This window comes from Yarrowia lipolytica, chromosome 1C (assembly GCF_001761485.1).
Source record: "Yarrowia lipolytica chromosome 1C, complete sequence".
NCBI classification, from domain to species: domain Eukaryota; kingdom Fungi; phylum Ascomycota; class Dipodascomycetes; order Dipodascales; genus Yarrowia; species Yarrowia lipolytica.
Genome location: NC_090772.1, coordinates 1,749,356 through 1,773,649, shown reverse-complemented (window position 1 = coordinate 1,773,649; position 24,294 = coordinate 1,749,356). Strand labels below are relative to the sequence as shown.

The window sequence follows — 24,294 nt, the reverse complement described above, 5'->3', positions numbered from 1 at the left end:
TACTCTATCAACCTTTCCGACTCCGTCAGTTCAAGAGCAACGAAGCGACGAGTTTCCAGAACACGGCTGTGGCAGTGTATCTCAGAACTCTGATAAACCGTCGACCATTGTCTCTGAGCCGAAAACGGCGCGTGCGGCTGGTTGTTTGGGCCTAAAATAGCACTGAGTCGCGCATACGAAATCATATCAGAGTTATCTACATACAGTACCATGCGGGGCTAATAAGGAAGGGGTTTGGGTGCCATTGAGACATGGCGGAATAAAAAAGACTGGCTAGAGGACTTTGTAAGTTGTCATTCAATTGATTTTCTCTCAAACATATAGAAAATATCTTCATCTATTGACTTCAATCTCGTTATTGTTCAAGAATCAACCATGCGTTTAGCCCTGCGTTAAGTTCCGGGACACACTGAATTTTCAACTCTAACAATGCATCAAGAGCTATAAATAGATTTGAGAGTCGGCCCTGGGTACGTTCAGTGTATCTCGTTCAGTGTATCTCGTCCAGTGTATCTCGTCCAGTGTATCTCGTCCAGTGTATCTCCTTCCGTGTATCTCGTTCCGTATATCGTTGTGTTCCGCGTATCTCGGTCAGTGTCTCGTGTTCTGGTTGGTAATTTCACGGAACATTGAAGTCTGCGCCTCATTTCATTCCAATGTCACTCTTTACATGAAAACTCACGTTACGCCGCTTCAGCATCACGATCTTGCCATCTGAGGTTTATATACGTGTAGTGGTGGCGTGGGATGAGGTCCGCCCGCCAGAAGTACCATGCCCTACACAATCACCACCGAAATCACCATTGAAACATCGCCAGAGGTGGTTTCGAACATTCTCTTCGACTTCAAAAACTACCACCAGTGGAATTCATGGCTCAAGGTCAGTGGAGGTCCGCCAAGAGAGAAAGAAGCCACCTTTTATTTCGATCTCATAGGCTCCAGGCTAGCCGTATATGCAACACAGCCGGCAAGGACCTCTTCATACACACCCATCGTGGCGCTGGCCTCGCCTAGTGTTCTCAAATGGTGTCGAGGCGACAAACACAAGTGGGCTCTGGACGGTGAACACACCTTTGAGATCATCGCGTCTAAAGAGAACACTGGGCGATGTACATTCAGACAAGGCGAGAAGTTCACGGGAACCTTGGCTAAAGGTCTGAGTCTCACAGGCTACTACGAGCGTCAAAGGGACTCGTATGAGCGCATGAACCGAGAACTCAAGTTGTTTGCCGAGGAAATGGTGCATTCAGATGAGTTTGTTGAGCGGTTTTCCGAGGAGCGAGAACGGCACAACTTCAAGAGTCACCACTTCAACATTGACTAACTACGGGCGGAGAGACGGAGAGGGCGGAAGGATGGAAGGATGGAAGGACGGAAGGACGGAAGGACGGGAACCAAAAGACACACCTCCTGATCTCTGGCTCACTACCCGCGCTGGTCGTTTCATGTGCTATAAAAAGGTGAAAGGCGAATAGATGTGCTGATATGGAGTCAACTAATGAGATTGTAGCTGCCGTGATTTCACCTCGCAATATTTGTGAAAAATGGTCACACCGCTGTAAGCGACATTAGATCCTGGGCGGTTGCGGGCTTCCATGGGAAGGGGGCAGTCGCCGGGTTATTGACCTCCTGCTAAACTCTTCTACTCCCACTGAGGGAACCAGTGTAGACTCAGCTGAGGCCCTATCCAAGATGTTCATGAAACACTCTGGTAACCTTGACACCCGCCTCCTCAAGGCCGTCATGGTCGCTCCAATGCCTCTGTACCGGAGATTCGAGTTCCTGACGCGCCACCTCTCTGTCAGGGACCAGTCGGACTATTTGCCCATGATCAACGACTTCAAGTCTGCCCACACGCACGCTAAGCAGACTCGTGATTATGAACCCCTCACTGAGATGTGCTCGGGTTTCTTCCGCGCCATTGCTCAATACGTTGGACTTGTTGACGACAGCTCTTCTACTCCTGCAGCCCATGAGCGACAGTTCAACATGGATCGCAAGTCTTTCTTGAAGGATCCACGACAACAGTTCCTTGTCGTGTCCTACTTGCAAAGCGTCGCCTACGCACTCCGAAACTCTCCAATTGATGACTTCATCAAGTGTTGCCGTCTCCCTTGTCTCCTTCCTGATGCAGGGGTCACGTGGTATTCTCAGCGTGATGACAACCACTGGGGTGATGTGCTCGCCTGCATCGAGGCTCCAGAGTCCACTCGTTCTGAGCTCAGTATCACCGCTGTCTGCGCTGATAAACAGATTGCAGATATGTTGGAGCGTTACACAAAGGTCATTAATCATCTCCCCAGCTCTGAACGGAAGCTTCTCGCCGCCAGAGGTTCCTGGTTCCCACGACTTCCCGCGAAGGGTGACAGTGCTCTCATGTGGAGTGTCGGGTCTCATGAGGAGGTTTCCGATGCTTCCGCTGTCCAGGCTGTGAAGCCAGTCTCCACCGCTACTCACACCCCCTCGGCTACCTCTCGTGCCACTCGTGCTGCTCCTCGTGGCAACGTGGCCACTACTCGAACGAGGTTCGCAGCCGTGTTCCATGTGTCTTTTACTCAGGATCGCACTCGTTCAACCAATGCTCCGATTCTGAAAAGCTACAGTTCACCAGTGCTGACAGCATGGGATTTTTCAACAATGTCTTGCGCTTGTCCGCTAATGACAAGAAGCAGTACATTTACTTCCCTCGTGAGCAGTTTCCTGTCAAATTCAGCTCTGTGTTCCTGCTGTGGAAGATCCAAGACTGGCCCGCGCTCAAGAGCTTCATCAAGTCATACCCTGGCTACGTCACTGCCCGGGCGGATACACCAAGCCTGGTATACTATCGGAACCAGATGGTTGTCGAAGCAGGATGTAAGTGTTAACTAAATATCAACAAACTTTCATTTGGTTTTTAACAAAAAGGAGCTCATGTATTTACAGTACAATATAGTATGCAGCAAATAAAATAAAATATGGTACCCCTTGAACGCCCTCCAACTACTTGTAGTTTTAATACACGTCTGGATGTCAATTATACTCGAAGATATTGAAAAAAAAAAAAAAAAAAAAAAAAAAAAAAAACATTGCAATTACCAGATTTGCCGGATCCAACCAACCCTTCCTCAAATCCGCACTTATTACCCTCCAAAGGCTCGAATCGAACACACTGTCAGTCGACGCGCATCTTTCCTGAACTGTCAAAACAAGGTTTCTTTGTCATGTGATCTGCCACTGACTAAACACTTTCTTCAAGTCAGCAGTACTACACGAAACGTGCAACGAGACTTGCAACTTGACGCCGGCTCCTTAAAGCCCCATGTTTCATGCCGCTTTATCCACTACGCTGCCCGGCTTCGAACTGGCAACTGCGCGGAGGCTGGTCTGCCCTGCGTCTAACATGCACAACAGTGGTATCGGCAGGCAACCTGCCTAATTGGGAGAAACATCAACATTCCCGACCAACGTCAAACATAGCAAAACAGAGATCCGCACACGACTGCAACATTGTCTTAGACTGCCCCAAAACATCACCCATCGGTACCAAACTTGCTACATACCATTTGGTCATACCATTTGAACACACCATTTGAACACACCATTTGGACACACTTGTACGCAGCACCCACAGCGATTGTCCACCAGCCATGGACAGACCTTTCATCATGGAGAGCTCTCTTTCCACGGCGATTACAAACACAACGTCGTCGTCGCCCAAGCGGATATACGCCGGTCTGCAGCAAATCCGATCGATTTTCAAGAGTCTGGTTCGAGCTGCTCGACAGACGTCCAACATTGATCTATGCTCCAACTTCGAGGAGTACTCGCAGTTGCAGGAGTCGTTCGAGTATAATGTGGCATCTAACCTCGTGACGACCATTGAACGCATGCTTACCAGCGCAGACACCATCCAGCATCTCCCCTTTGCCATCGATCTCCTTCGAGGAGCTCTTTTGCTGCATCAACCCAGTCGGCGCATCTTTGCCACCGAAAACAACATGGGCCTGTTCATCAAGCTGCTTGGAACCCCCCAGGCCGTTGACGTGACGATTCGAGCGCTGGTCGCTTGTTTGCTGCGTGAAGTGCCCAACATCCGACTGTTTGAACACATGGGAGGCCTGGCCACCATCTGCACGCTGTTCAAGCGAAAGGAGACTCCCAAGGACGTGAAGCTCAAGATCCTCGAGTTTCTCTTCTTCTACCTCATCCCCGAGACTCAGACCAGGCAGAACGTGGACAAATCCAAGACTCTGTACCGACAGACCATGTTGAGAGACAATGTGTACCGCCTGACGACCGAGGACAAGCAGATCATGCTAGGCAAGTATCTCAGTAACGTCAACGGACTTGTTCGAGAGCTGCATGAGAGCAAGCCCTTTGGCGATATGATTCTTGAGTGGTGAGTCATGATTATACTAACGGACTAAGTAAGTTGAATAGATGGATATGGGAAATGTGAGTGGCCATGAATCTGGGATATCCAAGATACCATGGCCCGTTGCCTGTCGACAACACTAGAACATGCATTAGGTGCATTGTATTGTACATCTGTATTTCATTTGTAATTTCAAATCACGTGAAAACAATAGAACAAATCTAGAGATTTTCCTTCACATAACCTACATGCTTAATCATCAAGCTTAATCATCAAGCTTAATCATCAAGCTTAGTCACTATGCTTAGTCAGACACGCAGGGGTGCATATCGTGCATGCGCTAATTGTCACGAGCTTACGTGTTGCCCGCCATCTGACCATGATTTCGGCTATTCTACTGTACAACCAGAAGGGCGAGGTGCTGATCTCGCGTCTCTACCGCGACGGGTTGCGGAGAAGCATTGCCGATGTCTTTCGAATTCAGGTCATTAGTAATCCCGAGGTGAGTACCGAAGGGAGGAGGATTGGAGCACGAAATTGATGGGGGCGACTGGGCGACTGAGGGAATGTTGCAATGGAAGGCTCATGGCCGTGTATGAGTTGCTATGATGAAAATTGCGACCATCACGCGACCAGTGACCGTGTGGTGACGCGAATGCTCAGGAGATTGAGCTGGAGGGATTAATAGAGGTTGACTCTGACTGCTAACAGCTGGATAGGTGTTGACAGGGAAAGTGTGGTCATTATGATTGTTTTATGATGGTCTGTTCTCTTTTGTGCCATGTCTATGCTCTCTTAGAGGACGATGAAGGACGTGTGTGAGAGAGGACATTCTTCTTGAGAGGAAAACCGCCATTGGGGCAGAGATTGAGTCCCTTTACTACGCCTTGCAACCATACGGTGATATCGATTCTACAACTGCTACTAAGCTCACGAAGCACAAGCTATACTGTTTCAGCAACGTATCTGACTTGGGCATAGTTCTGCTCATCTCACGACTAGTTCAACTAGCTCAAAAACTCAGCGTGATCCCTCATGATTCGATTTCTTCTGGCTCCGCTTCCTTATGCGACACCGAGACAACGAGTGACATCTACAGCAAAACCAGATATATGTCCAGCTGCTACCACTCTTTCAGCCACCCTACCTTTATATGGAGTGCTCTCAGTCGTATCTCATGCTTCGTTCCGGCATGAAGATCGATTCTCACCCATTTCAACTCGCGATTACAGCCACCATCCCTTTCACTACTAACCCAGGTACGATCACCGATTCTTACCATTGGTTCAACCTCCTTCATGCACTGCAAGTCCGAGGACATGTATGTCGTTGCGGTGAACCGGTCGAACGTGGATGCCGGCATGGTGTTTGAGTTCCTCTACAAGATTGTCGCCCTCGGCAAATCCTACTTTGGCTCTTTCAACGAGCAGAGCGTCAAGGAGAACTTCACTCTGGTCTACGAACTGCTTGACGAGATGATCGACTTTGGCCTTCCCCAAAACACAGAGATGGATATGCTGAAGCAGTATATTCAGACGGAGGCCAAGCGAAGTGGCAGCGAGTCTGGCTCCAGCGCCGTGTCTGTGTCTGTTCCCGACGCCCTGAGTAGATCGAAATCCATGAAGGCTCTCAAACGGTCCAAGACCATCACCTCGCAAATCACAGGTGCCACTCCCTGGAGACGAGACAACGTCAAGCATCACCGAAACGAAATGTTCGTGGATGTTGTCGAGAAGGTCAACCTACTCATTTCGCCCACCGGCTCTGTGCTTGTTGCTAATGTCGATGGAACCATTCACATGAAGTCGCAACTCAGTGGAGTGCCAGAATGCACTTTTGGACTGAACGATACTCTTCGTCTCGACCAGGAGCACGACGAGGACGACCCTAGATCGTCCAAGCGAGGTGGCAGACGTGGCTCCACTGCCCCCACCGGCTCTGTGGGTCTACAGGACTGTGTTTTCCACCACTGTGTCAAGCTGAATAACTTTGACCACGACCGGTCGATCAATTTTGTGCCTCCAGATGGTGAATTTGAGCTCATGCATTACAAGTGCGTGGAGAACCTAAGCATCCCGTTCAAGGTGGTCCCCAGTGTGCAGATTGTCGGAAAGTCACGAGTCGAATACGATATCGTTATCAAGGCGAACTTCCCCAAGCAGCAGACAGCTACCAACGTCGTCATCAACATTCCCACGCCTCGAAACGCGGCAAAAACCACCATCAACGCATCCAACGGCAAGGCGAAGTACGACTCGTCGACCAACCAGATTGTGTGGAAGGTGTCGCGTATCAGTGGAGGCTCTGAGATTTCTCTCCGAGCCACAGCCGAACTCACATTTACCACGGAGAAGACGCCGTGGAACAAGCCGCCCATTTCGATGGACTTTGAAATCACCATGATCACGTGCTCCGGTCTGGTGGTGAGGTACCTCAAGGTGTTTGAGAAGAGCAATTACAACACCGTTAAGTGGGTACGATACTTGATGAAGGGTGGAAGCTACGAGATTAGATTTTGATGGAGGAGTATGGATGTAATTTAACAAAATGGACAATATGGATTGACTGACGTGAAGGAGTGGAGTAATACTGGCACTCTGGCGAATAGTTGACGACCGACGATGTGCGATACATCTACCTACAATTCACGTAGGCCATCGCGCCTAGACAAAACAGCTGCATTGGACAGTCAGCAACAGAAACGACACTAACGTTCAGAAAATTTGCACCGAAACTTGGAGAAAACCAGAGCACCTGATATCTAGTTTCGCTGGCTGAATGCCCAGCACTTTTTGGGCCAGTTTCAGCATTGTGATCCTTGCTTTCACTTCCCCTACTTCCTTGTCTTCCGGTGGTACCTACAGTCAGCTTTCGGGAGCGCCGAGTCGTTCGCCGCTGGGTTTCGGTCAGAGTGAGGGTTGGAAGTTGCAACAGATTCTCGTCCCCACAATTCTCCAGTTATTCAATGATCTGGAGTGAGTGTACCCCGTGTTGTCTTCATCCCTCGCCAGTTACTCGAGAGTAGACACCATTGAGATGGTCTTTACCAGGTGAACCAGAGAAGACCTAACCAGAGTCAGCACTTCTGAAGAAGCACTGCCTCTGACTGGTATCTGATCTGTTCAAATCAGCGGGGGAAGTTCGATTGGATCCTCACCTACTGTCGGGCAGTTTATTGCTACTGTTTGAGCTGTCTGCTCTTTGATACCGCAACCAGTTACCACTGTCCCCAACTCCCTTCCCACATCTGAGGGGGTTGACGATTGGGGTCCAGGAGTCGCACTGCCACCACTGTTACCTCCAAAGCTTCCACCAATATGGGATTAGCGGCAGATGCGACGGGGCCAACTAGGGACTCTCTAGTACCTGTTGCTAGAGGAATAAAGATCTTCTTTGGAACTGCAACAGATATCGGTTATAACTTTGATGCGAGGACTTGGTTTGGGTAGGTGACCCGAAGGAGTGATCTTTGGAGGGAGTAGTTTCTTGATCGAGCAGTGGGCTTGACTTGGGGTCTTCGATGAGTTCAGCAATCGGACTCACTTTGAGAGTGGGACCTGAATTGGTGTTGTTTTTGGGAGCTGTACTCGGGACAGGAGCTGACACTCAACAGAAGGGAATCCATCTGGAATTGAGACCTCATTGGAAGTGGCTCTTCGGTTCCCGATCAGATTCAGATGGGTAAAGAGTTGAACGAGTGGGATCAATTGTTGCCCTGGCTGCTGATAGGGTCAATTGGGAATTCAGTTGGAGATTCGTTGAGAGAAGCTCGATTGACTGAACCGGGAGATTCAATCAGGACTGATCAGACACACTTGGTGCTTATGTCTCAACCAGTGATTCCCAGGAACTATATGGGAAGGAGACTGCGCTGGTGATTCGATCGGTGTCTAAAGAGATGGTGACGGGGGCTATCTACGAGTAGAGCAGGTGAACTGGCTAGACGGGCCGTTAGGAACAATAGACAGCAAGTTACAAGTACTGTAAAGTTGAAGGATGGTTTTGAGCATCCTGTGAATGGTGATGCAACTGGGGTTTTGGACTCAGTGAAACGAGATTCACTTCTGGATGGATGGGTCAAAGGAATCACTGGAGAACAACTGGCGATTCGAACTGGACAACTGAAGACTCAATTGAACTAGTCGTAGAGCCAATCGGACAACTGGATACCCTACTATACCCTGAGGAGTTGGAATGAGCGGTCCCTGAAATGTCTGTATGGGCTCAATAACGAAACTGAGGGCTGCTTTCTGAACTCGGGAACCAGGACTCCTGTTTTTCCTGGAACTAGTCCATCAGTGACTTACAGAGATTGCACATAGATTTTGAAAGACAATTGTCTATAGTCGACTCTTTTCACGATTCAACTTGCTTTGCACTTCTCGAGATGCTGGTCATCTGGGCACTCTCTTGTCAGCTTGGAAAGCGCTTTAAGTAGCAGACAGGATCCAGACTGTCAAGTTTCCCACAAAGTACATGGCAGCAACGAAGAGAGAATGTCTTGGTCCGATCTCATTATCTGGGTGGAGGCTATAAGTCAGAAGCTTGTACAGTATCTATTTCGGTCCTCCGACAGTGCTGGAATGGTGAGTAAAAGTTATGATGTTCTGTCGACGAGTCAGGGTAAAGAATGGAGCCTTCAGAAGGGATTTAATGGTTATCTGTTCTGCAAATTGTTCATGGTGATCTTGTTTAGACCAGGCTGGGTGTTTGATCAGCCCAGAATTCCACCTCTCCTTCAGGTCTTCACTCAATGGCCAGCAAAGTACTCAGAGACAACAGTCTGAAGGTTCCAGTTGGTGTTGGAGGTGATGTGTAACTGAACATCTTCCAGAATGTCAAAGTCGTAATGTAGTTAACCGGTTTAATGAGTCGTAACTGGTTGCCTGATAGAGGGATCCTGTCGAATGGGGTTGGCCTTGCCGGAGCTCAGGAACAGGTCAGTCTGCCACAGTTCCCACAAACGACTCCTTCACTCCATCCGAGATTAAGTACGCCAAATTCGTGGAAATGGTGGTAAGATGTTTGGGAAGTCGCGCCTGAGTGACAGTCAAGGCCAAGAGCCATTGCATAAACAGGGTCGATGCTGGAGTTGATTTAACCACAATGAAGAACTTTTTGCATTGTTACCGCCTCGGAGACCGTCGTATACTACGCGACACTGCTCAGCTCAAGAAGGAAATGCGATTCAGATTGCGAGATGTATAAAAACCTGATTTTTCGAGACACGTCGCATCTGGGCGTGCATTATCTGTGCGTTATCTATGCATCTTCCCATGTCGCTTCAAGACTCAGCTGGCGACTCTCGACGCAGCCAAGGTGCTTCTTCTGGCACTCTTCGACCTGACCAAGAAGAAGGACCACTTTGGTCAGGTAGCCGAATGGGGAGCTGCCGAAATCGGATATCGTGATGGAACAGCCTTGGAGCTCAGCACAACTAACGGAACCCTCTATGGAGTCAACACTCTCACTCACCAGATTGACCCTTTTAGTGCCATGATTGGAGGAGAAGAGACCTCGGTTTCGGCAGCTCCCTGCGGCGACAACATCTTTGCAAACACACACAATAGCGGTTCCATCTCGATGGTCAGAATCACTCACCAACTGGAAGTTGCCCATACATTCAAGCTCAGTTCACGAGGATCCAGATGTGGTCTGTGAGTCTCAAGTCCATGGTGAGAAAGATTCGGTGCCTTGGGCTGTCTGATTGAACTCATACTGCCTCCGCCATATGGTGGATTGCTGTTCCACGTCCTCAAAGACTCCCGAGTGTGCGTCACAAGTTGACCAAAATCAAGTCGACCGGGAAGAATGTGTCTTGCCGGAATGGCAAAAACCGGGGATATCGAGTTCCTTGACCTTGTAGGGGAAACAAAAAGAGCAGAAGGGACAGAACTGAAAGGAGTGTCGAACTAGTCAAGGAACTCGTCTTCCTACACTTAAACAGCACCTCCCCAACCTCTTCTATTCTAACCACACATTACATCACGTAACGATGACTGGGACTTTGAAAAGGAGATGTATGGTTCGCCATGAAGCCGAGCGTGAGCACCTCTGATCTCTCCCTACCAATAGTGCACGCGCCTTGTCACCTCCTTTCTACATCTTACTGCAGCTATGTGTCGGGCCCGCGCTTTCCGTAGTACATACTGTAGCTCTTCAGACCACATAGTAGCGCCATGGCGGGATTTAACAGATGGAGTATGATACTGCTAGACGAATGGTGACTTTCTTTAGGCTGAATATGTCGGATATAGTCTTGAAAGTGGCTTGATAAGGGGTGAGTAGTACCGAGTTGCCAAGTATTGTCGGACCAAGTATCCGGACGAAGTTCCGTTGGTGGTGTTTCCGGTTCCTTTCAAGGCTTTCTACCGTCACTTCTCATAACCCGGTAGTCATCTTCACTCCTGGGTTTCTTCAGAAAAAATCGTTTAGTTTTTGTTAGTTTAGTTTTTGTTAGTTTAAGTTTTTGTTAAGAGTTCCCATCCAGTCCTTTGGAGGGGCAATTTTAATAGACAACTTTGTTAGGGTATCGAACGAACATCAAGCTGTGAGGACAGACGATACAACCTGTTCGGCTACTTTGACTATGCTATTAGCCCTGCCTTCTGCGTCGCGCTAAAAGTGAAGAATACGCCGCTTCTACAGAAACCTGGGCTTCATGATAGCTAATACAGCTCTAGACAAGAAACCTCTTACCGCGGCTTAGCAACTGCCTCAAAAAGATGCTGAAAACCTCTGGCTTTCCTGTCTTTTCCCCTTAAAAAGCGGGGAGTTTATCTATATGCCATAGAGTCGTTTCTCCACAAGTTCCGTTTATACATTCGTGTATTTTGAGCACGGAGGTCTGCCAATGATCATACAAAGAAGATATGGAGCACTCACACTAAAGAAACACGGAGAGATCCGTTTGCACGGCTTGATTATATCCCTTTGGATACGTTTCCAAGTGGTATACTTTGCCAGTATCGGTTTACAGACATGGATCTACGTAGACTGTATGTAGTCAAGCGGTTCCAGATACATGAAATGACGATAAGAAAGATTTAGCCAAGGAAACCAGCTGATGAAGTTCTCATAATGAAAACTGCGACAGAAACAAACCCCCTAGACCTCTAAACCGTGCCCCAAAGACCCTCTCCAGACGAAACCTGGCCATTTTGTAAACCGCATTTTAGTCGGAAGCGGTTCTCTCGCCCATTCCAATTTGGCAACAAGCAAGCGTAAGAGTCATTTAGTTTTGGTGAATCACTATCACATCCTCAAAGAGAGGACTCATTCTGTTCAAACAAGTCTAGCTGGGTCTATGACTGAAAATATCTGGCTAACAGAACAGAACAGAACAGAGAAGTCCCTATCTAATACGAAGACTAGACAGATCTTTACAGTTATTAGGTATAATAGCTCTTTTTAAATGATTAAGAGACTTGTTGTCTTTGTTTCGAATCTTTTACCGCGGTCCAGTCCATGTCAATGTCTCTAATGCTACTGTATTTACTGTAATTGAAAAAGAAGAAAGAAAAACTCCTCTCAAATGGGAAACAAACGGACCACACCAAGTGAAGAGCTTGATAAACATACTTAATAATGACCATTATTGCATTTTCAAAAGTTCCCAGGGCTTTGTGAGCTCGATTGGTAGTATGAGATTGAATTGTTGTCTGTAGTCCACTATACAAGAAAACGCAGCATTCCAAAGGTAAAATTTCCATAAAATTGTAGATTCGCTTTCATATTTAGACAATAAATGTCCAGATTAAAAGTTCTCCAAACCCCACCTGTCTTCAACTGTCGAAAACTGACCTTTTTTTTTTTTTTTTTTCTGAATAATTTGCTGCTCCACTTTAGTTGACTGTAGTTGTGTACGTTGGGTTTTGTTGACATTTTTGTTAGGTATGAACTGCTTGAGCCCGACTTTCGGGAATGAATGTATATGCAGAAAAAACGAAGAAATTCGAGTCTTGTTACTCAAAAACCACCACAATTCCAACCATGTCGTCCCTCCTATCCCTCCTAACCCTCAAGACTAGCATTTCTTCTTCTGCCAACGTGATTACATAACCAGATCGACTCCCGCAATTAATCAGCACCCAACTTCAGTCTAACACTGTAGAGCGGTGCAGATATGACGCAATGGTTGTATCAGATGTGAACGTCAGATCACGAGACTTGGGCTCAAATATTCCTAGATCCGTTCCCTAATCGAGATTGCCACGGCTCAATAGTCCGACTCTCTCCTCAATTGAGTCCTTCCTAATCCCCCTAATCTCCAATTTCCAATCTCCAGTCTCCACCACCCCCTAATTAAGTTTCCTACAGAAGTGTGATATCTGTCGACATATTGAAAAAAAAACACCGACCTCTGAAAAAGCGCAAATGAACCTCTGGAAACTGGTCCTCACGGCGGGGTTGGTGATGTGCGAGTCTCAGGCGGGCCAACCGACGCCGTCGCACCCGGCCCCGACGCTGCGATCGTTCGAAGAGTGGCGAATACACAACCTGTTGCAGAGCGGGCAGAACCTTGGATCGACGCCAGGAAGCGGTCCCGGACACAGTAACGGCGGTGGTGGAGGCAGCGAGCCGGAAATGGACCCGTTCACGGGCGAAATCGACTTTCTCTTCGCGGCGTCCGACGACCCGGGCAAGACCTACAAGGATCGGTTCAACTACGCGTCGTTCGACTGCGGAGCTACGGTCGTCAAGAGCAACAAAGATGTCAAGGGAGCAGGGGCCATTCTCGTGGAGAACAAGGACTCGTACCTACTCAACAAATGTGTGGCCGGCAGCAAACATGTGATCATCGAGCTGTGCCAGGACATTCTCGTCGACCAGGTGGTGGTCGGCAACTACGAGTTCTTCTCGTCCATGTTCAAAGACATCCGAATCAGCGTGGCCGATCGATACCCCGTGGCATCTGGAGAATGGAGAGTGCTTGGTGACTTTACAGCCGACAACATCCGAGATCTACAGACTTTTGACATCACCGTTCCTCAGATCTGGGCGCGATACGTCAAGATCGAGTTCCTCTCACACTGGGGACACGAGTACTACTGTCCCATATCTGTGGTCAGAGTCCATGGAACCACCATGATGGAGGAATGGAAACGCAGTGGAGGAGAGGGTGACATTGTCGCGGGCGAAAAGCTGGACGAATCTCTTCAGGAAGAAACGGCTCAGTTTGAAAAGGCTGAGGAGACGCTCCATGAAGAGAAGATGATCCAGGAGAATGTGGTTGAGAAGTCCAACCCTTCGCTGAACCATACCGTCATCGAAAAGGGCGAATGCATCCCCAAACTGTCGCTGGACAAGGTCAAACTGGGCCTCAACGAATACTGCCGTTTGGATGAGTTCTACCGCAAGATTGAACGTAACAACAGCAATAACAACACCGATACCACCACCAACAACCAATCTAACAACTCCACAACAACTCCACCGACTCAAGAGTCAATCTACAAGACTATCATGAAACGTCTGTCTCTACTTGAGTCTAACGCAACCCTCTCTCTCCAGTACGTTGAGGAGCAATCCAAGGTGCTCAGAGACTTGTTGTACAAGATTGAAAAGAAGCAAAACTCCAAGATTGACGACTTTTTGTTCCATTTCAATGCCACCGTGCTGCAACAGCTTGTCATGTTCTCTCAACAACGAGAACAGAAGCTCAATAGAGCCATCCTTGAGCTTGATCTGCAAAAGAGCCAAACAGACAAGAACATGGCTGCCATTTCGCAACGGTTTGCCATGCTGGCCGATGATCTTGTCTTTCAAAAACGAATGTCCATGTTCCAGGGTCTCATCCTTTTGGTGGTGCTCATCTTTGTGGCTCTGACTCGAGGTACCGGTCCCGAGTTATCTCGAAGATCACGATTGATGTTCAATACAGACGACTCGGAAGACAACTCTGACTTTGGGTCCTTCAGACGCCATCTGAGACGCAACTTCAAGCGAAATATCAGCAGTTTGTCTCCCAGATGGTCGCTGAATCTCACTCCTCAGTCCCCTGTGAGTGATGATGGAGTGGATGAGGGTCTGGGACTCGATAGCGACAGTGAAGACGAGCATATCGAGTCCCCGCCACCTCCCAGGACTCTTGGAAGTCCTCTAGCTACTCCGGGACCCAAAAAGAAGAAGTCCCGTTCGTTATATGATGAGCCTGTTCAGTGGGCAGGAGATACCCCTGAGCCGGTGGACTACATGAGTCCTGGGAGGTGATGATGACGACAAAAAGGACCACAGGCGCGACCGCAACAAAGAAGAATGAAGTTAACACGTATATTTATATTAGCATAATGCATTTTATTGAAGTTCAATGATATAATAGCACCTGACTTCATATCATAAGATGACATTTATGACATTAGACCTTGGCAGCGTCTGTATCTATGCAGTCAGAACTGCAGATGGCAACACGGTTTGAAACCATGTGGAGATCGTGCAAGCTGAAACTAGCGCCAAGCTCCATCTCAGACCGTCGATCTCGTAAAACAATCCACTCGCTTAACCAAGATGAAAGCGGTGTTTGACTCCGACCCTGCAAAGTCAGATTTCATAACACACATGGTTCTAGAACAGAAGAGATGAATGGTACGGGTAAGATGTTTCCATGGAGCGTCTGAAGACCATAGATTGTACAGGGCGTTATCGTATCGTCCAAGCAACCTCACGTTCCACGTCTGTTCCGACTGTCATTTCCAACGTGTCTTTCTCCTTCCCTTCCTCCCTATCTCTTGACCCCCACGCTGCAAGATACAAACCATGTAACCCTGGATCGATGCGCAACTGAACCCTGTTGGAGCAGCGGAGCAGCCAGTGCCGTCAGTGCATACCCGCCACATACTGCAGCTCGTGTTGAATCTCGGCCATGCGTTGTTTGGCCTCCTGTTTCAGTCGGATGGCGTTGCTTTTGATCAGTTGCATCTTCTCCATCACCTCCTTCATCTCGGCGTCGGAGAGACTGTCAATGTCCATCCAGTTGGCTGGGCCTGTCTGGCGCGCTTTGCCCGTGGCTTCTTGGGTCTCGCTCCCTGGTCTGGTTGTCTCGGCCCAATCGAGAAACACGATCCACAACTTTGGAGCCGAGTGGAACGCTCTGTTGAGGAGATAACTGCCCAAAAAAAAGACAACCAGGAAAAACAAGGCCACAATGTTGCTATAGGGGGGCTCGCCAGGGGCGGGGATCTCGTGGTAAACTACCCGTGTCGTAGGTGCGTCGGAGGTGTCCATGGTGGCTGTAGTGAAAGTGCGCTGTTGTTTGGTTACACAACTACGTTGTTTATGTTCGGTTCTACGATACTTGACGCACCAACTGCACACGTGAAATTGGACAGACCCCCTCAGACCAGCCCCAAAGTGAGTGCGATACTACAATGTGTTAGGTAAGATACACGTGGATCTCGAGCAGGGCACATGTACCGGTACTGCACCACTTCTTCGCCCTCTCAGTGTACCACCCACCTCCTCCTTCGTTTAAACCGTAACATTCCTTTATATCTCTTTGCAACCGTCTAAAGCTCATCTCGGACGTTCTCGACCTTGTTCTTAAGCGCCTTGATAGACTTGAGAACGTTCTGTCGGATCTTGAACTCGTCCAGCTTGTCCTGCTTGGCACCCCGCTTCTCAATGATGTTACCCAGTCGGGTAATCTCCTTGTCGAGGTAAGCCTCTGTCTCCTCTCCTAGAGAACCGACCTTGCTGAGAACTCGCTCGTAGACGGAAGAGAAAGACTGGGGGATCTCGCCGATGAACTCCTTGACCTTGGTGGGGTTCTCCACAGCCTCCTTGAGCTGCTCCAGTAGCTTGCCGCTGAACACACCGGCGTAATCGTTGTAGGAGCCGTCAGTGTTTCGGTTGAGGCCAGTCTTGTCATTAATAAAAGCAACGAGACCCTCGACAGACCGGTCGCCACCCTCAAATTTGACGGGCTCGGTGCTACCCTCCTCGAACCAGAGGAGCGTGGGGTAGGACTTGATGTCGTATTTCTCCAGCAGATCGTGGGAAGGCTCGGGCTCAGTGCAGTCAACCTGTCCAATGGAAACGGGGTCTCGGGAGAAGACAGCCGCCACCTTTTCGTACTCGGGCGCCAGCTGCTTGCAGTATCCACACCACTTGGCGGTGAAGGCGACCAGGGCGTACTTCTTGTCGTTCTTGAACAGGTCGGCAAAGGACTGGTCGTCGACGGTCTTGATCAGCTTAGCGCCCTCGGACTTGGGGGCGGTCTTGGCCTTGACGCCGGATTTGGATTGCACAAACTGCACCAGAGAGTCAAAGTCTCGGCCAGATTCGTAGTCCACCGGATCGGCCCCCTTGCCGGGGAACCACTTGAGGGTAGGGAAGCCCTGGATGCCGTACTTTTTGGAGAATTTTCGGTTTTCGTCGCCGTTGTATCGTGCAATCTCCACGTCGTCAGTGTGCGCGTACACGGACGCCAATTGGTCGTAGTCAGGGCCCATCTTCTTGCAGTGGCCGCACCAGGGAGCGTAGAACTTGACCAGCGTGGGGTGGTCGGCATTGAGCACGGACTTCTCAAACGTCTTGTCGGTCAGATCGATCAGCGACGCCATGGCCGCGGTGGCCAGCGTGAACAGGGTGGTGAATCGCATGTCGTGAGATGGTGGTGGAGATCAAGGTCGTACTGTCAGCTCTAGTAGATGACGTAGCACCCAACATGCAGGGCTGACTGATAGGGTTTCGGATTTGTCACCAAAGATGGATGAGATTGGGTGTGGAGGAGGTTGCAAGGAGGGTGCAAGGAGGTGGTGAGAGAAGTTGCAGTGTTGCAGTGGAAACCAAGTGATTTTAGCTGACTGCTCTGTTTTGTGCTGTAGTTTCTCCCGGCAGAGTCGCCACTGACGTGATGTGTACTGTAGTTGAACAGTTGTTGGAGTCTGGTTTACTTGTGTATAATATTGAGTATAAATAATATTCAGTTGGGAGAGTTGTTAAGAATGTTTTTTCAGACTATTTTTGTCTCAGCTATTGTTGAACACAACCTTCATCATATCCCTACTCCTTGAACAGTACAACTGTGAAGGAACAGACGATGGTATCGATCTAAAAGGCGTTGCACGGTATCAGTCATGTGTTGATACCTTGCCAAGAGTCATCCTAGTGACTTTAGCCCTTTCTCTATGATCATAACCCGACTTACAGTGCAAGGTGTTTTGTACTGGTTCCGCCTACTGCCCTCATGGCCTTCGTCTCCTGCCTGAAAACACCCTTGCTGAACCATGTGAGCCCTGCTGGCAACTTGAGCCGCTTGCGGACATCAATATATGTACCGCAGAACTCATACAGTCCCCTTGCATAACGATCTTTCACCGCATCGGTCCAGGGTCCAAAGCGGACCGGCTCGGGGTTCGGGCAACCTAGAGAAACAACCTCCGAGGTCCGACAGTTGAAATCGCCCGCAATCGACGCATAAATGAACACCTATGACTCGCACTGCTTGCCTGACGTCGTCAGCACACACAAGTACCTACCAGAAGCGTTGGTGTTTGGAGTTAGGCGAAGGGGTTCGGGCCGAGCGTTCCAAGTCAGAGACCAGAACTTCCTCGCTAGAAGACATGGCAGAAAGCGGGCAAAGTGCAAAGGACTCGCCATTGTTTGTTCAGCACGATTGTCGGGTTGACACCGCCTGGTTCCTCCGTCCTCAGCTCTTTCCACAATGCTTTTCAACTGGCTACAAAGTGTGCACGTACAGAACCCAACTACAGGTACTCGCACTTGAACAGGAGAACGATACAAGTGCAAGTACTCGTACCGACCAAGTGACATATTCGTATAGATCTCTAGTCGTACTCTGTCTACAGACCGGGAGACTCATCAATTAGTTTGCTGTCGATACAACTATGGGTAGGAGCAGAATGGAGAACCGCCTGGTCACCACTCCATGGAACATTTGTCGCATCTACCGATACAGAGACGCAGGTGGAACGCTATCAACGTCATCGTCGATTCAGGGTTTTAGCCGCTTCAATACCCGCTCTTACAGGTGTCTCGGAGCTACTGGTAGCATCTCCGTGGAGACCTAGTTTGACCATTGCTCAGAGCCCGAACTTATGTCACGCTAAGAATGAGGGCGGAGATGAACAGACAGAAGATCCCGTGGAAAATAGAGTGCGCAGATAGACAATGTCTTAGAATATCGGACCCAGTGACTATCGCCTCAGATCTGATCTTGTCTCAACCCACGGACTGAAAAACAACACAGTCAAACAGGACATTGTAAGCACATTGTAAGCTCAAGAAGAATCAAAAGGGGGTATATGAGACATGAAAGAATGGACACGTGCTGGTGGACTGCATCTGCTCCGTACTTGTCCCTGTACATGTACATTCGTAGCAACTGTCTCATGTACAAGTAGCTTGTGCCTGCGCAGGGTACATACTGGAGGCAAGAGACGCCCATATGTAGTCATTCCTGCTGGTGCTTGTGCTGTCAGGGACCATTCGACATGAGTCTGACTGTGAAAGCCGTTCGGTATGACTTGACTACTGGAACCTGTGAATGGTTGTTTGGAGGTGAAAGATTGACCAACACACGGAGAAAGCGATTTGACAAGAAAAAACACGCGCATCGAGAAGTCCTTCCGACAGTTTAGTCATCGCAGTCAACTCCCGAAATCAATATCACACACTTTGGACCTTCCCCTCGCAAATACCGGTCTGTACTGTTCTTGTAGGTGGGCTGTGTGCTAACACCCGAGCATTAATGCGGTTCCATGGACCGGTTTTTAGCGTCCCTGTATAGTCTGCCGTCTCATGAAAAGCAACACTATCGATACTGGTCCCGGACTAGGGAAACAGCAGCTTGTTTCTGGAGCTGGCAGCCTTGCCTTCTTCAGTTGTACTTCGGGCTGAAACACCGCCGAAACGGGACATGGTTGGTATCAGACTGGTTGTACTGTCTCAATGATGCATTCGCATTCCAGCTGCCGTGTCGATTATCATGTCAATTGTCGTTTTTTGTTTGTTTTTTTTTTTTCTTTTTTTTTTGCCGTTTGGATTTAGGGTGAGGGATTGTGGTACGATGAAGAGAAAAGCGGGCAGAACTCGCTCAGCAGTCTTCGGATACGCACAACCAGTTGACGATCCACCTGAACCGACCGCGGAGCATCTTCCAAACAACTGCCCATGGCTCCTAGGTTTCTAGCGGCTGCTTTCCCCCTATACCTCCAAAGTGGCCAAACAAAGCAAATAGGGGCCACGAAAGTAGGAGTAAACCCGTACATTGTTTGGCGGCGAGCCTTGCCCCGGTCGTACATTGTATGTACCCACCCGCAATTGCATGTAAGGTACAATCTCAACTATCTATGGTCCAGCCTTCTGACACTAAGCGAAACGCGTCCACTAGAGGAGTCGATACGCACTAATGCAGCCACTCTATAGCGACAAGAGCATTCCGCAATTGTAAACGATACAGACTTTATGAGGACGGGTAAAAAGCACCTAATTCCAAGTGAAAACGGAGTCCTTGCCACCTCTGCTAACCTCCTCCCGCACACGTTTTCAATTTGAGAACTCCACTGCAACTTCACTATCCGCGGTTCTCCTTGCCTCGGTACGGAGCTGGAGACACGTGTGCGGAATACGGAGCTACCAGGAGCTACCAGGAGCTACTGTTATGAGTGTGTCTAAAACCATGCTATCATCGCAGTTGGAGCCCATGCCACTGCCTATGACCCAAGTCAGAAATACTCAATCGAACCACCAACGGCTGCCATCTGCTTGCCAATCTCTCTCCCTCCAAAATGTCTTAAACTGTCTTGTGGCCTCTTTGTACTGTATCCACACACACACAGCGTTACTTATAGGGGGCGGGCGATCTCTACCTTGTCCAGGTTGGGTCTCCCGCATGGGCTTAATTTGCTGTCTGTTCCTTCCCTTCAAGGCATTCACATTCGGGGGGGTTCCATTTCTTTTTCCAGGTGCATGCAAATGCAGTAGGCCCCCAACTGCTGGGGTGGAGATACCACGGAAAAGCAAACATGGAGTGTGCTACAAGTAGCTAGACTGTGTTTTATAGTCTAAGCACCCGTACAGCACGACGTTTATGACATTTATCACTTGAACCTGTAGCTTTTATAGCTAGCGTGATAACTGCGGGGGGAGGAGCTATTCCGACAGTTGGAGGGGCTGGCATCCGGTGAACACTCCGCACACAGTCCACTTGGCCCTTGTGTTAGACAGCCACATTTGGGTTGCTCGCTTGTGTTTGTACCGCACAGTACATACATATGTCGTCTCGGCGTTCTTGAGACACGGCAATCTCCCGTGTCAAAGTTCTGGGATGCCAGGTACACCACACGAATAAGCACGTCTGCACCGTGTCTTTGTCACCTCCTCCGACTCGTATGTAATAGGCGACACGCACCGGCCACAGGGCCTCGAGCTTGAGCTCGAGTTTGAACCCGTCTACCTTTGGCTGTCTCTGATTTGGGTTGGAAAAAAGACAAGAAGCGAAACAAGGGTTTATTGAACAGAGTGCGTGCCCCTTTTTGTCCTTTTTATTTTGCCTTTGACGGGATACGGCGCCGTGATCGTACCATTTTTTTTTCAGGGTGCACTTTGGCGACTGCAAAATAACCACTTGTGTAGGTTTGCCCATCTCCGTGATCAACGAGATCTGCGAACGTGATAAAACCGGCCACGTCAATATCGTGAGCGTCAGTATCGTGGCCTCTCGGCAAGTGCCTCTACCGCTTGTTTCGCGGCGCTCGTGGACATTGATCAACTCCAGACACTCATGGTTGTATGAGCAACCCTCTCCTAAGTGCATACTGCTCAGTTGCCACCTGGTCCACTGTCGGTAAGACCTGCATACAGGTGCAAGGTACAGGTGGTGCTGTACTCGAGCTGTTGTAGGACCGGCTCCCACGCACACTTTCATATTCTGCCGACATCTCTCAAGTAGAGTAGCAGTGGTCGTACTGCGTGTGTTCACTCGTACATGATCGGGAATGCTGTATCTGACAGAGTGTGTAATTTAGCGTCTCCTTTTGTGTTTTTGCGCTTTGTCGCTTTGTCTTTTGTCGTTTCTAGGGCAAGGCAAATCTCTGGCGATGCTGATCAGCAACAACCTCTCTCTCTCTCTCTCTCATGTGCTCCTGTGCCAGCAGACGGAGTGTTTAAAACGGGTGGGCTGTGTGGACCATGACCTGAGTCTATTTGGCCCAAAAAGACCCTGACCTACCCGAGTGTTTAACAAAAAGTTATCTGCTGGGTGAGATTGAAACCAGGGCCGGCCCCATAGAGTTGGTGGTAAAAAAGCAACGGGCCACATGATCAAAAGAGTGGGTAATGCCGTGGACTTAACGCTGGTCATAAATGGCTGCGCGGGCCAGTTATAGGCCAGCATGATCGGTCCGTACCAGTAGACATGGTCATGTGCAGGTGTCGGCACGGGTGCTCGTGGTTCGAACGTCTCCCAGAGCTCGCGGTTCCATCGCCTCCCAGGGCTTGCGGTTCAATCATCCACGTCCCAGAGCTCGTGGTTCCAGCTGGTCGCTCATATCCGTCTGCCAGCTGAAAAAGCAATGGTCTCTTTGGCCCCGGAGTCCATGGCGGCAGCTAATCGGCGTTACAGTTGCACTGGACCGAGACGTTGAGACAGCTGTGGGGGGCAGTTTGGCACCGCCGGCATATCTGTCCAGATGGCCAGAGGTGTGGCCACCAGCAAAGGCGCCCTCCACGATAGTGTTTGGGGGACGCCAAGTGCCTCCCTCCCTGTCTGAGAGCTAAACCACCCGCGGCATTATCGAATATTATTTGAAAATAACGATCGACAAAAGTAAAATGAGCAGCTTAGCCACCACCCCAGTCCGAGACATCATCGGGATAGAGAAAGGGAAAAGGGAAAAGGGGAAAGGGGAAAAGGGGAAAAGGGGAAAAGGGGAAAAAGAGAAAGGCAAGGGAAAAGGGCCACGAAAAAACACAAAGCACAATTAGTCATGTTAGTCAGGATACACTAATAGTGCTTATCTTGTCATCGGTGGAGGAAAGGTAGATGTAAGAGTCTGAACGTCTGAACTGGAGTCTGCTGAAGAGTCTGCTGAAGAGTCTGCTGAAGAGTCCACTGAAGAGTCCCCTGAAGAGTCTCCGCAACATGGCGACGTCGCACATGACCTGCTGTCTCACGTCCATCCCATGTATGTACAACGCCAGAGGTGCATAAGGGTTTGGCGGTCAGGTTGGCTTCATGTGGGTCTGATGTGAAATGTCTCGGCCTTTTTGCCGTTTTGCCGTTTTGCCGGTTTGCCCTTGGCTGTCTGTGGCGGCATGGCATTGTCGAGACAAGCCCAAGACAAGGTCCTGCATGTCTCACTGACGTTACACCTACACACCCTTGTCATCGTGGGGAAGCAAGCAGCCAGCGGGAGCATCAGGCCTTGTCGGGCTGGGTGTTTGTGCGGTCCGTGATGTGGGTCCTTGCGACCATGTGTCTGTTTTTGGCTGCCTGATTGACAGTGACACAAAAGTCCTTTTTCCGTCCGAGCTTGCCTGGCCCATCACCGACGGTCGTCATGTCAATCATTGGGTGCTCTCTCTACGCCGCAAGTTGCTTCGGGAAGGCGCATCCATGTACATGTTTGGCGATCGTTCCAGGCCCGTTGAAGTTGCTTTTTTCCCTGAGACACGAGTCGGGGCGACTGTTGTACCACGGTGCTGGCCACGACAACTGCCGTACCCCCACCATGAGACTGTGTCCACCAGGACCCGGGGCCAGGTGCCACGTCATCCCAGTACAATCGCTGGGTCGCGGGGGGCGGGGGGGATGTGGAGCTCATGTCTGATACTCACGGAACATCCGCCGGAGATGTAAAGCTCTCTTTCTGTGTCGCAGCTTCTCCAGGGTCTACAGTCTACGGCACTGCTCAATGTACGCTTTCTGACCTGCGTCTGCTAAAGTTGGGTGGGCGGTCCCATGGAATATAAGCAGACGGACGGAACAACCAAAAGTGTCAGGAGGTGCGTTGTGCGGCGGAGCTGGGGGGAGCGCAGAGGGCGACAAAAAAAGAAGAAAAAAGAAACACAGGTGGACTGCACGCCCCTTATATTTTGTCTGCTCACCAACGCCACGTGGCCTCATTAGCAGCCACCACCATCGCCCGACACACGCTGGCGGCGTTAAGCTAACCCCGGAATTCGCCCACCCTACAACCACCCCTGATCCTCAGGGATGATCAGCATTTTTACAGCCAGGTGTGCAAGACGCAGGTGTGGTTTGGGATCGGCAAGCCGTCGTGTTTGGCTGCCACGCTAGGTTTTACCAACTCAATCGGGCAGGGTGGTGAGAAGGGCCAACACTGGAGTTTGGTCTTACTAAGGGAAAAAGGGCTCTTACTAAGGGTTCTCACTAAGGACTTACCAAGGACTCTTACTAAGGGCTAATGCCTTTATCATCCTGCCGGACTTTGGCCTGCCTAAATAATTGCCGTCTCCATTGCAACTCTGGTATCTACCATCTCAACCTCTGTCTCAAACCATATCCGCATTCTTTTATCGTTTGCCCTGCTTGTCTGATCAGCAAATAAGCAGGTCCCTATAGCGTGGGGGCCTACGTATGGAGGTTAAGTGGAGGTGTGGGCGACAACCTGGAGACGGAGATTCGGAGGCGACACTTGTCCGGCCTCCTTCCCATTCTGGTCTCTTGTTGGCCCCGTCCTCCGACCGCCGTCTTCGGAATCACTCACCATATCGCCCCAGCAATACGTGGCAGGGTCTATTGCCAAACAAGGTGCAGCTATACATACAGCTGCGTGCTTAAGCGAGTTGCAAAAAGCAAAACTGCAGTCTTTGTGCGTCCGCAAGGTTCCTGGCCAGCTTGCCTCTGGCTTTTGGGTTCCTTTTCAAAATAATATTCCGGTCTCAAATAAGATCAACGGCCGAAATAGAGTGGTCAGAAATGTGACCAAAATAACCTTCGCCGCTGAGGTCGGCGT

At 49.6% G+C, this 24,294-nt stretch overlaps 13 protein-coding genes across 13 annotated transcripts; 7 read left to right on the top strand and 6 right to left on the bottom strand.

The window, feature by feature from the left end:
* Nucleotides 1–772: 772 nt before the first annotated feature.
* Nucleotides 773–1,324, top strand: YALI1_C17728g (uncharacterized protein; the record flags this gene model as incomplete). Its single annotated transcript, XM_501766.2, has 1 exon — nucleotides 773–1,324. The coding sequence occupies one exon, from the start codon at nucleotides 773–775 to the stop codon at nucleotides 1,322–1,324; it is 552 nt and encodes a 183-aa protein (XP_501766.2).
* A 368-nt stretch (nucleotides 1,325–1,692) lies between these two features.
* YALI1_C17719g (uncharacterized protein) lies at nucleotides 1,693–2,868 on the top strand (the record flags this gene model as incomplete). The annotated part of the gene is made up of 1 exon (XM_068282343.1): nucleotides 1,693–2,868. The coding sequence occupies one exon, from the start codon at nucleotides 1,693–1,695 to the stop codon at nucleotides 2,866–2,868; it is 1,176 nt and encodes a 391-aa protein (XP_068138444.1).
* A 758-nt stretch (nucleotides 2,869–3,626) lies between these two features.
* On the top strand, nucleotides 3,627–4,382 carry YALI1_C17700g (uncharacterized protein; the record flags this gene model as incomplete). The annotated part of the gene is made up of 1 exon (XM_501763.3): nucleotides 3,627–4,382. One exon carries the CDS (start codon nucleotides 3,627–3,629, stop codon nucleotides 4,380–4,382), a length of 756 nt encoding a protein of 251 aa, XP_501763.3.
* Nucleotides 4,383–4,733: 351 nt separating this feature from the next.
* Nucleotides 4,734–6,873, top strand: YALI1_C17680g (uncharacterized protein; the record flags this gene model as incomplete). Its single annotated transcript, XM_501762.4, has 2 exons — nucleotides 4,734–4,856; nucleotides 5,614–6,873. 2 exons carry the CDS (start codon nucleotides 4,734–4,736, stop codon nucleotides 6,871–6,873), a joined length of 1,383 nt encoding a protein of 460 aa, XP_501762.4.
* A 2,234-nt stretch (nucleotides 6,874–9,107) lies between these two features.
* YALI1_C17640g (uncharacterized protein) lies at nucleotides 9,108–10,015 on the top strand (the record flags this gene model as incomplete). Its single annotated transcript, XM_068282342.1, has 2 exons — nucleotides 9,108–9,143; nucleotides 9,644–10,015. The coding sequence occupies 2 exons, from the start codon at nucleotides 9,108–9,110 to the stop codon at nucleotides 10,013–10,015; spliced, it is 408 nt and encodes a 135-aa protein (XP_068138443.1).
* A 2,715-nt stretch (nucleotides 10,016–12,730) lies between these two features.
* YALI1_C17609g (uncharacterized protein) lies at nucleotides 12,731–14,566 on the top strand (the record flags this gene model as incomplete). The annotated part of the gene is made up of 1 exon (XM_501760.3): nucleotides 12,731–14,566. One exon carries the CDS (start codon nucleotides 12,731–12,733, stop codon nucleotides 14,564–14,566), a length of 1,836 nt encoding a protein of 611 aa, XP_501760.3.
* Nucleotides 14,567–15,169: 603 nt separating this feature from the next.
* On the bottom strand, nucleotides 15,170–15,577 carry YALI1_C17580g (uncharacterized protein; the record flags this gene model as incomplete). The annotated part of the gene is made up of 1 exon (XM_501759.4): nucleotides 15,170–15,577. One exon carries the CDS (start codon nucleotides 15,575–15,577, stop codon nucleotides 15,170–15,172), a length of 408 nt encoding a protein of 135 aa, XP_501759.4.
* A 281-nt stretch (nucleotides 15,578–15,858) lies between these two features.
* YALI1_C17566g (uncharacterized protein) lies at nucleotides 15,859–16,953 on the bottom strand (the record flags this gene model as incomplete). The annotated part of the gene is made up of 1 exon (XM_501758.3): nucleotides 15,859–16,953. The coding sequence occupies one exon, from the start codon at nucleotides 16,951–16,953 to the stop codon at nucleotides 15,859–15,861; it is 1,095 nt and encodes a 364-aa protein (XP_501758.1).
* A 2,827-nt stretch (nucleotides 16,954–19,780) lies between these two features.
* On the top strand, nucleotides 19,781–20,360 carry YALI1_C17537g (uncharacterized protein; the record flags this gene model as incomplete). Its single annotated transcript, XM_068282341.1, has 2 exons — nucleotides 19,781–19,822; nucleotides 19,872–20,360. 2 exons carry the CDS (start codon nucleotides 19,781–19,783, stop codon nucleotides 20,358–20,360), a joined length of 531 nt encoding a protein of 176 aa, XP_068138442.1.
* A 174-nt stretch (nucleotides 20,361–20,534) lies between these two features.
* YALI1_C17524g (uncharacterized protein) lies at nucleotides 20,535–21,242 on the bottom strand (the record flags this gene model as incomplete). The annotated part of the gene is made up of 1 exon (XM_068282340.1): nucleotides 20,535–21,242. The coding sequence occupies one exon, from the start codon at nucleotides 21,240–21,242 to the stop codon at nucleotides 20,535–20,537; it is 708 nt and encodes a 235-aa protein (XP_068138441.1).
* A 50-nt stretch (nucleotides 21,243–21,292) lies between these two features.
* YALI1_C17519g (uncharacterized protein) lies at nucleotides 21,293–21,710 on the bottom strand (the record flags this gene model as incomplete). Its single annotated transcript, XM_068282339.1, has 2 exons — nucleotides 21,293–21,417; nucleotides 21,488–21,710. The coding sequence occupies 2 exons, from the start codon at nucleotides 21,708–21,710 to the stop codon at nucleotides 21,293–21,295; spliced, it is 348 nt and encodes a 115-aa protein (XP_068138440.1).
* A 112-nt stretch (nucleotides 21,711–21,822) lies between these two features.
* On the bottom strand, nucleotides 21,823–22,185 carry YALI1_C17514g (uncharacterized protein; the record flags this gene model as incomplete). The annotated part of the gene is made up of 2 exons (XM_068282338.1): nucleotides 21,823–22,089; nucleotides 22,132–22,185. The coding sequence occupies 2 exons, from the start codon at nucleotides 22,183–22,185 to the stop codon at nucleotides 21,823–21,825; spliced, it is 321 nt and encodes a 106-aa protein (XP_068138439.1).
* A 1,359-nt stretch (nucleotides 22,186–23,544) lies between these two features.
* Nucleotides 23,545–23,847, bottom strand: YALI1_C17498g (uncharacterized protein; the record flags this gene model as incomplete). The annotated part of the gene is made up of 2 exons (XM_068282337.1): nucleotides 23,545–23,739; nucleotides 23,803–23,847. The coding sequence occupies 2 exons, from the start codon at nucleotides 23,845–23,847 to the stop codon at nucleotides 23,545–23,547; spliced, it is 240 nt and encodes a 79-aa protein (XP_068138438.1).
* Nucleotides 23,848–24,294: the final 447 nt, after the last annotated feature.